We start from the raw sequence: 12414 nt of genomic DNA, 5'->3' as shown, positions 1-12414 counted from the left end.
AATGGATGGTTGGAAAGAACCTGAAGTCTAGAAGCTAGTGGTCGGCTTCTGCTGAGGCTCCATCTTAGATAAGTGGAAAAAGTGAAGCTGGGGAGGAGAAGGGATGCGTGATGTGGAAGGAAAATGACAGCAAAGGCGAGATTTAAGAAGACAGGAAAGAGACAGATTGGCTGGGTGAGAAAGGAAGCAGGAAGACTGATTCGATGATTGAAGTGAAAGGTTTGATGGCGTTGGAAAGGTACAGGCAGAGAAGCAGAGGAAAAGCCCAAGAAGCAAGACAGAGTGTTTGAAAAGGATCAGATCTTCCTTATTGAATTTCCACATTTCTCCAGTGGGATTTTGGTCCTGTCCTCTTCTTTGATGGTCTTACAGGTTAGACGACTCCTTTACCATAGATGGAAGGAATCCTCTGGTTGATATTCTCTATAAATCAGTTACATTTTAAATGAGCTTTGGTTCAGAGAAGAAGTTTTCTGGATTATGTGCACATATGTGACACATGTTCGCTTCTTCTGTGGATGTTACGGTGAGCTGAGTTCACAGACAATGTTTTCTGGAAGTGTTCCTGAGGCCATGAGGACAGACTCAGGTCTGTTTTTAATGCAGAGCTGCCTCAGGACCTGACCTTCTCAGAAGCTTTTTATTATATAACCTACCAGTCTTCATAATTTTACGTTGAGGTACTTTTTAAAAATTTGTAGACAGTTTTGTTCAGATTGTGGTACCTCTGCAAATCTTTGCCTCTGAGAGACTCTACCTCTCTGAGGTGCTCTTCTTCTACCTGGTCATGCTCCCGACCAGCCATCATCTAAATGAATCAGTTGCAACATGTTCCTCCTGCTGTTTCCTGTCCAGCTTTTTGATTTACCGACCCAACTCTTTCAAGTTGCTGCTGCCATCAAATTTAAGATGCGATAATACTTTTTCATATTATGTCAAAAGTGATGAATTTTACTATTCGATGTGATTTCTTTGTTCATTGGTGAATGAACAATTGGTTTATGTCCCTTGCAAATGATTGCATTGTTTTTTTCTTTATGTTTTACACAGTGTCCCAACTCTTTTGGAATTGGGGTTTTACTTTTTGCATTAAAAAACAATAAAACGTGCATGCTGATGTTTAGATTTAGAGGCAGGACATGCTGGCTTTATAAGGACAATCCCAACGGTACTGACACAGCCAACGATTGTGTAATGGGAGATTTGACCAGGACACTGTGTTCCCTGACGAAGGCATTTCTATTCAAAAGCATATGTGGCAAGCTTCCAGAGAATCATTCAAAGAGGGGGAACTTCTGTCTGCCCTGAGAGGAGAAAATAAACAAGGAGCAGAGGATCTGACTCTGTTATCATGGAGATTAAGATGAAGGTGGAGGCGAATTCCTCATCAGCCTCTTATTGCTGATTTAGATGCAAATAAACATAAGTACAGTAGGTCTGTCCTAGGCCTTCCTGTATGATCTCTGATACTTTTCTTTAGTTGTGAGATGTAAAGAATTCATTTAGATTGTTGTTGGTTTTTTTACATAAATATTCGCAGATTGACCTCTTTTAGTTGCAACTAAATGTACGGCAGTTTATTTTTGTTTCTGATATTAGCTAAACTGGACAAATGCTCGTAGACATAAATTACACCAGCTGTTTTTAGTGTAGTTTGAAACATGTATTTGTTCCAGTTAAAGGAAGTATCAGTGTTACTGTAGTATGCAATGATAGTTTAACAGCTTTGAGGGAAGAATTTCAACAGAAGAATGATAACTTTATATCCAAAGTTACTACAGTATTGCATGAATTAACCAGATTATGGCTAAAGAAAAGTCTTCTTGTGTTTGGCATAGTCACAAAACAGTAGTCTTTAGACTTTACACCTTTACTGTAGGGTAACTGCATGCCCATGCACAGGAAGCTTCAGCACACCTGAAACTAAAGGTAGTTTGTATCGGACTGTGTGCACGTTTGCAGAGTCTCAAATGGTTTGCGCACATGGACGCAGAAGGGCTCTGTTTGAGGTGGCCATTGATTAATCAAAATGAGTGAAAATATCTCAATTAATCGAAAAAAAGAGATTTGTGTTGCAACAAAATTACTCAAAAAAGGTACAAAACTAATCAAAACTATCAAGAGTCTCAAATCCAGAGCAAATTTGGAAAAACAAAGATTTAAAACCACTCAGAGCGCTGACAATGACTGAAAAGACCAAGTAAAAAAGACCCCATGAATGATATTGATTTAGTCGTTGTGAGAGAAACTTCATGTGAAGTGTTAAAATGGATGACCCCCCTTTTCTTCGCCATAAGAGGGCTTTTGTGGCTTTTTAAACAAAGCACTTATAGATTACGTCACATGTAACGGGATGAAAAAATTACCTTCTTCATAGTTTTGATTGGAGCACTTGTTGCACAATCACTAAAAAGAGAATGGGCACAAATAGATGCAGAGAGACTTAAAATGTCATCTCCACAGTCAGTGGTCAGCCGCATTATCCTTGGGGCGAAATAAGAGCAGCCAGGCCCAGTGTCCGAGGGGAAACCTGAAACCACCAGAGTGGAGGCTGTTGGGGCACCAGATGTCTTCCTCCATAGAACAATAATTACCGGGTTAAAAATTGACCAACTGTGAGGTCAGTCTCACACCAGCATTACAATAAACTAACTTACAACTGCGTTGACATTAAGTAATGTCGTGTTCGCTTCATATATATCTATATAGATAGATATATGTATATAGATATGGGTTGGATCTACATTATCTTCACTGAAATTAATCTTGTTGTATGAACAAAATATTAAGTACGTTACTTATGTCATGTTGAATGAATGATAACAGAGCAAACTGAAACAAATAGACTGATATGAGTAAACCCCATAAAACCTACACAGGTGCATTCAACAACTAAAATTAGTTCAGTTCACTCACTAAATCTGAAACCCAGCCCCAGTAAATTATTCATCTTTGGTAAATTATGTTGAACCAAACGAAATAAATTAATTTGATAAAACGGAATGATTATTTTGGGTGAATAATGTAACAAACTCATTACGTTTATGTTATCCAGTCTTAACACTCATATATCTTCATATATTAGTCTTTGATATCATTCATTTATTTAGTTGGTAATTTAGTTATTTTGGTAGGTAGATTATAGAAGATTTTACGCCCCTTGGATTAAATTTCAAACTAATATGTTCATCAATATAAACATCTCTCCTTCTGCGTCATGAGTCAGTTGCTTGTCTATATGTTCCTGGCTCCCCCGCCCTCACCGACATTTCTGGTAAACAACATTCAAACTCTGAATGGTGGACTGACCTGTTACTTACAACAGGCCTGTAGCTTTCTCTGAGTTGTTGTGCGAACTGTCCTGGAGACGTTTCCATCCTGGGAGCATAAAAAACGCTAATTCCGCCTCTCCACTATTCTGATTGGTCCGTCTGGAGCGTAAACAAATTCCTTCTGTTCCTATTGGCTGAGACTCCCTATTTTTCCGCATACATCCTCCTTCTGCTGTAGATCGATGCTGTGCAAACGGGGTGGTACATCTTGGAAATAACAGTGTCAGACATTGTTGACACAGAAGAGACGACGACCACCAAGCAGCTATAATGAAGTTCGTTCGGTTTATAATGAAAAACGCCGCGTTGGCCAGTGCGCCGAAGCATATCGAGCATTTCTCCAAATTCTCTCCATCGCCGCTCTCCATGAAGCAGTTTATTGACTTTGGTGAGTGTCCTTCTCCGCAAAAAATGGTCATTTCAGGTGGCTACCTTCACAGTTTGTCGTTAAGATCAGATAAGTAAATGCACCTTGTGTCTTATGGTGATTGTTATTTGTAAATGGATGCATAGAAGACTGAACATGTGCTCTGCAGCGCTTGTGATTATAGTAGTAAGCTCCCAGCTGAGTATTGCATCAGATCTGCTGCACCATTTGGGCCCAGAAAAGAGTGCACTGAACTGCATTATTTCTGTTAATAATTGATCACTGAAAAATCGTCTCGGTTTGCAGATCACAGTGTCGAGAAATGCAGAAAACGTTGATAACATGGAAGAAACGTTATTTGCTTGGAAAATATTGATCAATAATGCACCAAATAATTCGTTTTAGGATTTAAATGATCATTGTAAGACTGGGGGTTTTGTTATTTTCATTTTGTAATAACTTTGTTAATGGTTTTGGTGATCCAGTTCAACGTCACACTGTATGAAAAAGCCTTGCGGACGTCTTCACTTTGTTAGTTTTGTCATGCAATAGTCCAAAACTTTGACATCTGAACAATTCCCAGAAACATAAGAGCCAATATCTTCCTACACCATCTTGTCTAATAGCTGAAGTCTGTTTATTTTCTTCCAGTCACCTGAAAAATTCATTTTTGTAGCCCCTGATTATTGTTTTCTTTGTGCTGACTCAGGTTCCATCAATGCCTGCGAGAAGACATCCTTTGTCTTTTTGAGGCAGGAACTCCCAGTAAGACTCTCAAACATCATGAAAGAAATTAACCTCCTGCCTGACAAACTGCTCACAACTCCTTCAGTGCAAATGGTGCAGAGATGGTGAGTCAAATGAATTATTTTGATCTTTTGTGGCTCTCAGGCTCTCCTGCTGCTTTGTGCGTCCTTATTTGGTGGGAGATATTATCACTGTTACAGCTGTTGTACCCTGCATGGACTGGTGTATTTCCCCCCGTGTGTTATGTCATGCTCAGAATTACAATAACAGCCTCTGACCAACTTGCACTCACTCCAACTGGCTCTAAGCAGTGGTTGTGGGGAGTGGCTGCAAGCTCTGAACTTTACCCCAGTTTGTCGTCATAGGCCATGTGAGCTGAGTTTTGAGGATGGTCTATTTTTGCTCCCTTTCTGAGCTGAGCTCTGTGCTCAAAACAGCAAAGTTTCTTTTCCTGCCGACTCCTCCAGTATTTCACTACACGTGTGTGAAAATGTGCTTATTTGTGCCATTTCAGGTATATTCAGAGTTTAATGGAGATCCTTGAATTCTTAGACAAGAGTCCAGATGACCACAAAGTGCTCGGAGAGTAAGTTTTAGATTACTGTGTTTCATGTTGAAGCAGAAACGCCGTAGTTTCACGCACATCTGTGCTCGAACATCTGACAGCTGGATGACTGTCTGTCCTTCCTCCCCAGGTTCGTTGATGCCTTGGTTACGATCAGAAACAGACACAACGATGTCGCTCCAACCATGGCACAAGGTGTCATAGAATACAAAGAGGCTTTTCCACAGGATATTGTCACGAATCAGAACATCCAGTACTTCCTGGATCGTTTCTACATGAGCCGCATCTCCATTCGAATGCTCATCAACCAGCACAGTGAGTGAACTTTCACTTTCAGAATTCACCCACCCACTCTTTCTGTTTCTTCAGATTTGTAACCCTACATTGTGTCGGAGGAAGAAATTTTGCATTCATTCCTTATCTTATCCATGCTTAAGTCTACTTGAGGAAGACTCTAAAAGGAGAATGTTGGTGCTTCGGGTGAAAACATCAACAAAATAAACATTTCTTGCTATTGATTATAGTTTTCTATCATTTGCTGTCTTGATTTCCATTTATCTCACATATTAACCTGCAAAAAGAGGATTCAGCTCTTTATCGACAGATTTATATATATATATATATATATATATATATATATATAAAATCAAAACAGCAGATGGTGAGGAGTTCAGCTCAGGCACATCTCACACGATAAGAGCTGTCTGACAACAGAACAAAGTCATAAAGACGCGTCACGCATGGGCATGTTCCGCTGCAATCACAGCAGATAGCCTATCTGCTGCTCTGCTGACCTGCTTTGCTCTATGCATTAGCGCTACAATTACTTGGAAAACAGGAATGAAACCCAACGTGTCACCTTAATACACGTCTTTTACCCCTAATAAGCTCCAGTTCTTAGAGAAAGAACGGTTCAAACATTCAGAGCTTGAACATTTGCATCCACACGACGTTAGATTGAATATATTTGAACAGCACATTGTGCTGCAGAATGAAGCCATATTTGTGATTGAGAGGTTGTGTAATCAGGCTTGTGGAGCAAAGACTGCTGATGCTTATCACGGATCTGAAGTGTAATAGTTTATATAACCTTAATCTTACAGAACTTTTTCACACACGGAACTCAAACTAAACCAGGACTGTCTGGGACAAGTTTACTTGTGTTTCTCTGTGAGATTCTTTGTCTAGTTTTTTTTTTTTTTTTTAGCATTGCTGATGACACTTAAAGCAAAATGTATGTCGAACATAAAGTATGTCGAACATAAAGTTTTGTGTTTTTCATCCCGTGTTATTTAACAAAAATCAAATCTTTGCTCTAGTGCCCCACTGGGATTGATTCAGCCACAATTCTGATTCTGATTCTAATGAAGAGAGACTTCATTAGAGTCCATTAAAAGGAGTTCTACTCAATGTGAAATCCTTATTTTCTCTTCTTCTTCACTCTCCGCAGCTCTTGTTTTCGATGGCACAACCAACCCTGTCCACCCAAACACCATTGGAAGCATTGACCCTCACTGCCACGTGGAAGATGTAGTCCAGGGTAAGTGTGCACTGTCTGCCTAATTTGCCTTTTTAAAGCCTTTCCTTTTTATTCCTGGCTCAAAATTTGCGACATTTGGTCCTAAATGTCTGTTCTTTTTGTCAGACGCCTACCATAGTGCCAAGATGTTGTGTGAACAGTACTACCTCTGCTCTCCTGACCTGGTGCTACAAGAGATGAACCGTAAGTTTACATTTAGGCCCATCACTGTTGCTTCAAACCAGATTTGAAAGATTCTGGAGCAAAAAACTTACAGAAGTCATATGTGGTGTTGTCAGAATTAAGAAACACTGTTTTTTGTTTGTGCAGACAAGAAGAGTAATCATGCAGTAAGCATCGTGTACGTGCCCTCGCATCTGTACCACATGCTGTTTGAGCTCTTCAAGGTAGGACTCACCCTTCAGTTTTCAGTCATGTACAGACAACTGACATCAAAAGTTTTCCAACTTTTTTACATTTTCCTTTTCTTTTCGTAGAATGCAATGAGAGCTACAATTGAGACTCATGAAACGAGCAACATCCTCCCACCCATTAAAGTCATGGTGTCTCTCGGCGGTGAGGACATGTCAATCAAAGTGAGTTCAGCTCCTCTAAATCGACAAGAATTAGAACCTTTTAGTGAAGTGAATAATATTCACCTCAGGCTTATAGGGCACACAACGCCTTCTACAGCAGCACATATCATCCAGAATCTTCAAATTGAGGTGTTTTTTTGGTCCTCAGGGTTTCCTCTCATAATCTCTTAATTCTATATATTAATAGCAAGTGGATTAGAGCTCTGTGTGAACCAGCACTTGCTTCACAAGTTCAATAAAGCTTGTGAGGATGAAAGGTTTTCACACAGTTAATCTTTAACCAGGTTTCTGATTTGTTTTGATCCAATGCATGATTTTACAGACTTATTGCACACAATTAGAGGCCTTAAGTTCAAAGCTGAAGTCTCCACCCTGTTGTTTTTTCCCTCCAAACGTCTCTCTGTACCTGTTATGTCATGAGATTGCCCTCATTTCAGCACAGCGCCTACTTGCAACCTACTAAGCTGTGATAAGATTAGCTGTATGGGATGTGTGCTTTTTCCTACTCGTAGAGCCTATAAACCTTGTGTCAGCACCTTTCGCTCATTGGGACACATCACCAGATCTTATCACTTACGCCCCTGGGTACAAAAGATATGCTTAACAGAGACTTTTTTGCACTCCTCGGAGATTAAGATCAGTTTCTATTTTGTCTACACATTCATTTTTGTTCTTCTTATTACATGCTCTTACTGAAGTACAAATGCAGACCTTTATCCTCCTGCACCTCCACCAGGGCAAAATGCTGAGAAAACAAACAGAAAGTCACGTCGCGTCCTCCCTTATGTTGAGGCGCTTGTCTTTTGCCTTCTTATCTACATGTCTGTGGCTCCACACTGTACAAGCACCTCTCATCGCTCTCTGTCTCCTGTTCTGCAGGTGAGTGACAGGGGTGGTGGTGTCCCATTTCGCAGGATTGAGAACCTTTTCAGCTACATGTACTCCACAGCTCCTGCCCCACAGATAGGAGACCACACACGACCTCCACTGGTAAGTAGAGATGTCATACAGGAGCGCTGTGGTGGATTACCTTCGTTGCACTTCTGATTGTACAAATACGATCTTGACATAAAGATGCTGTTAATTGCACCATTTGTCACTTGGTTGCATTCCTATACAGCCTCCAAGCATTTGTTTTCCCTTAAATGTGATTGCCCACAAAGGAAACTTTTCCCGTCACACCCTTGCTCTCCCTTCTGTTTCTGTGCAGGCTGGCTTCGGCTACGGTCTTCCCATTTCTCGTCTCTACGCCAAGTATTTCCAGGGGGACTTGCAGCTTTACTCCATGGAGGGCTTCGGCACAGACGCTGTCATCTACTTGAAGGTAAGCCAGGCGGGAAATGGCGACAAGACACCGAGGGTCTTTGTTTGTGGTGCCTGTGCAGGTAAGACAGACCTTTTAGTAAATCCATCTTATCCTCTTGTCCCTCCAGGCGCTGTCCACAGACTCCATCGAAAGGCTGCCAGTGTACAACAAAACTGCTCTGAAGAACTACAAAATGAGCCAAGAAGCTGATGACTGGTGTATACCCAGCAAAGAGCCCCTAGATCTGCGCAACTACAAAGTGGTTTAGTGAGAATCCCTTCCAGGTGTGCCTGGTGCTTCAACAATGCGTACAATGAAGCCTCCAGAACGTGTTCTTATATTCCCATGACGCCGTCTGCCGGGGCAGATGAGCGCTGGACCTTTTAAAAAAGACAGAGAATCCTCCCAGGACCAGAGCCGCTTCAGCCTGTGTTCAGTAGTAGTGTGTTGATTTCAGCTTGTGTCATCCTTTTTGGGTTTTTTTGTAGAACAATAGACAAACACAAATCGGCTACTAACCAGATGCTTGACAGAATCACCTTAGAGACTTTGACGAAGTAGCCCGAGTGTTGCTGAAATAAATCCAGCATCAGCGGGGGGGGGGTTAGTGTGTGGAGTCGTGCAGCTCAGAGTCATGTGCAGGTAGGGAGAGACGGAGGCACCCAGGGCTGTTATGGGTGTAAAAAAAAAAAAAAAGAGAGAGTCTAAATGATGAAGAGTAACAGGAAGTTGAAAGTCATTACACATCCAGCAGCTTTTGCAACCGATATGTGAGGTAGTCACTTCACAGGGAGAACCTGCTGCTCAGTCATGCCTTATTTTAACAAGTTCACCCAAAGGTGTGTTTCGTTTAAATACTTGAACTTTGAAAAACTAGTATTTGCACCTTGTTCATTTTTATTGTACTGTCACGCTGTTTTGAAGATTTGAACAAATGTAAGACTTTGAAATTAAGTGTGCTTTTCCGTGCATGAATAGTTCTGCAGGCTTTTTGATGTCTCAGCCTTTAACGATGTTCCTGCTGGCTGTTTTCAGGACCAGGCTAATTGTAATCCTTCCTGTTCCCTGCATTCGTTTGTAATAACCACGAGGACAGTGAGTTCTGTATTAGGGAATATATAGCTCAATAGAGCCCAAGTTCTCCATCGTTTCACAATGAGCCACAAGAGTATTTTCAGCCTTGTGTAGAAGCTAAATGATTTTACCCAAAATCGTTGGCGGCATTTGTTATTCAGTCTCAGTGCTTGAGTTTTCTGCCAGTTTGTGATTTTGTGAGGCCAGTTTCGGAGCTTTTCCTATGCTGTGCCAAATGAGGAAAAAAATGTACTGGGTCCATAAGTGTTGAAATGAACAGTTTTACTTTGTATTTATCTGAATCATACAGTATGTAAAGGTTATTTTTATAGCTCCACTTTTTTGTGACAGAAAGTATTGTAAATACTGTAAATAAAAAGAGAGACTACCTGGATGCACAGTGTTCCTGTTGTGTTATTTCACACCGTGTGTTTGGGAACATTAGGTGTACCGAGGTGATGATATCACAGAGGATTATCTCCTTTGCTGTGGTTGAATGAAGCTGAGCAATGAGGAGTAAGACGGAGCAACAAAGCGTAGAGAGCGTTCATCTCGGTGAAAGTGGATCTGTTCTATCTGATATGCAGGTGATGAGATCAAGCTGAGCAACTCTATCCTGCAGCCACTTCATCACCAGACCCTGGGGTACTAAAAGAAGAAAAAAAGAAAATCTTGGTGCAGACAATGCTCTTTCCAGGTCTGAAGGAGTTTCCAGTTTGTTGTTGTTTTTCTGTCTGTGAGAAGAAGTATGTTTATACCACTATCATTCCAGCAAAGGATCGGATGGATCTCACTGTACTCCTGCCTTTTCTGGCCCAGAGGTCAGAGCGAGTAAACTGACAAGCCAGGGTCTTGTGTTTGTCTGACATTCAGAGCATGTGACGCTCATTCAGCTAAAGGCTATCAGCCTAAAGGGGAGTCCTAATAATAACCAACTTCTGTTGGCTTTTTCTGCCACGTAGTTTTAATATATAAAAAGAGAAAGAAGCAGCACAGCTTTAACATGAGGCTGAGAAAGACTGAACCTAAAATATTGTTCTTCACTGAATTCCACAAAAAAAACGTGGGATACATTAGAAAACAGACACATTTTTGGTTATTTTAGCATCACATTCACTCTATATGATGAATATGGGCTTACAGAACCAACTCTTGGCTTTAACTTCAGGGTATTTACATCCAAATTGGTGAAAAGGTTTAATAATAACAAGTCTTTCACATGTAGAACCCTTGTTGAAAGACTAATCTTTCATACAGTCCTGAGAATCCTTTACCTTCACTTCTTGAAGCTGTCTGCAAAGAAAGTCAGCACACTTCTTTAACTTTAAACTGTCTCAGGCTGCTTCCAGGGGAGGTTTCAGGCCACTGCTCATCTGTACCGTGAAGCTCTGCTGATTCAGCCTTTTTTGCTGTGTTTGACTGCTACGAGTCCCTCTTTCTTCCTGTCGCTGGTGCTCATTTATCTTTGTTTCATTTGTCTGAAGAACGCAAAGTTCCAGAACTGATCTGTCTTTCTGAGATTTATTGTAGGAGACTATAACCTGGCCTTCCTGTTCCTGAAGCTTACAAGTGGTTTTCATGTTTCCTTTTTTTCTCAGAACGTACCAAATACTCGATTTGACCATTGCTAATGTTTCCATATCTGTCTTTAGTGGATTACATTGTTTGTGCAGCCTATTGATAGGCTGTTCGACTGAGAGCCCCTGACCAATATGCCGTGGGTTACCAAATGTTTCCAAATACAAATTTAGAATCATCCAGACCGTCTACCTGCCAAATCATAAGGAAACATCTCAAAAGTAGTTTAAAAAGGCAACAAGAAGCTGTATTTTCTTGTTAAATTAATCCGCTGTGTATCATATAGTTTTCAAGGCATGTTAAAGAGATCCTTTACTTCCAAATCTGAACAGAAAAGTCAGAACTCAAATATATCGTGCCTTGTGATGACATTTGTTGTAATTTGGCGTTATATAAATAAATAAAAACTGAAATGAATTGAATCAGAACATCTTTGGTTGGGTTTCTGGCAGTGGAACAGAAATACGCAGCTTTTAATGAGGTTTAAGGGAGACAGAGCTTGGCCTTGAAGTACACCGGCTTCAACACTTGTTGAAAAGGTTTTACTGGACGGTGACCTCTCGTACAAATACAACAAGATCTAACCTCCCAGTGTGATGTACAGTGGCTGCGTCTGCCAGTCCTGGGGTAAACAACCTGACGTCATGACGTTATTTTTATCATCTGCTGCCCGTACAAACCTGAGACTGAGTGGAAAATGAGCTCATCTGACATCCGCCACCAACAACAAAAACAGATGAGCAGCGGCAGAATAGAGCGTGACAAATCAAACGCAACACCCGTGTCTGTGCTCGGAACTACATAATCATGAGCTTATTTCAGGCAATGAGTTAAAAACAAACAAAAATAATTATATTTCAAGACAGAACGGGGCTCAAGTCAGACCCTTCTGATCCTTCCACCCTCTTTTAGCTCTTTAACAGTGAACACGACACGATCGCTAAACGAAATCATACTCATCTTTAACTAAGTCAATGATCTGAAGATCTGAACTACATTAAAAAGAAAAAGTCTCTTAAAGTGGCGCCATGAGAATGATTACTTCTGAGTAAATTTAAGTACCTTTTCCTCATCATATTTAGTACTTCTTATTCTAACTTTTGTTCGTGGTTTAGCTTCTTTCATTTCTGTTTTTGTAAAGCAGAACATGTCTTCATTTAGCTCCTGGATGCCCATGTAATTATGATTAAATATAATGTATCTCCCCTGTCCACTATAACCACATACTCTGTCTGATATAAAGGTATTTATTAGCTTCTGACTTATGGAAAAGCAGTAAAGTTCAACCACATTACAAACATTTTAGTTCTGTTTTTGATAACTAATGTAG

The 12414-nt window shown here is 40.6% G+C and overlaps 2 protein-coding genes across 2 annotated transcripts in view; one reads left to right on the top strand and one right to left on the bottom strand.

Annotated features, from left to right (window-relative positions):
- The window catches only part of tbx21 (T-box transcription factor 21), a 477598-nt gene that overhangs the window by 150341 nt on the left and 314843 nt on the right, over window positions 1–12414 (bottom strand). The gene's annotated exons all lie outside the window — the stretch shown is intronic.
- On the top strand, window positions 3501–9900 carry pdk2a (pyruvate dehydrogenase kinase 2a). Its single transcript, XM_072373358.1, has 11 exons — window positions 3501–3720; window positions 4409–4550; window positions 4961–5032; window positions 5142–5326; window positions 6462–6551; window positions 6657–6734; window positions 6861–6937; window positions 7028–7126; window positions 8006–8116; window positions 8337–8450; window positions 8560–9900. Exons 1-11 carry the CDS (start codon window positions 3603–3605, stop codon window positions 8698–8700), a joined length of 1227 nt encoding a protein of 408 aa, XP_072229459.1. The 5' UTR covers window positions 3501–3602; the 3' UTR covers window positions 8701–9900.

The sequence above is a fragment of the Leuresthes tenuis genome, unplaced genomic scaffold (assembly GCF_036924035.1).
Source record: "Leuresthes tenuis unplaced genomic scaffold, fLeuTen1.0.hap1 SCAF_20, whole genome shotgun sequence".
NCBI lineage: Eukaryota > Metazoa > Chordata > Actinopteri > Atheriniformes > Atherinopsidae > Leuresthes > Leuresthes tenuis.
Note: the sequence above shows the minus strand (reverse complement) of the source record. Positions and strands in the feature narration are given on the sequence as shown.

Coding starts and splice junctions, on each gene's coding strand:
- pdk2a (XM_072373358.1), top strand. CDS start 3,603: ATGAAGTTCGTTCGGTTTATAATGAAAAACGCCGCGTTGGCCAGTGCG. Junction 6,735..6,860: donor GGTGCTACAAGAGATGAACC/GTAAGTTTACAT, acceptor TTGTTTGTGCAG/ACAAGAAGAGTAATCATGCA. Junction 6,938..7,027: donor TGCTGTTTGAGCTCTTCAAG/GTAGGACTCACC, acceptor TTCTTTTCGTAG/AATGCAATGAGAGCTACAAT.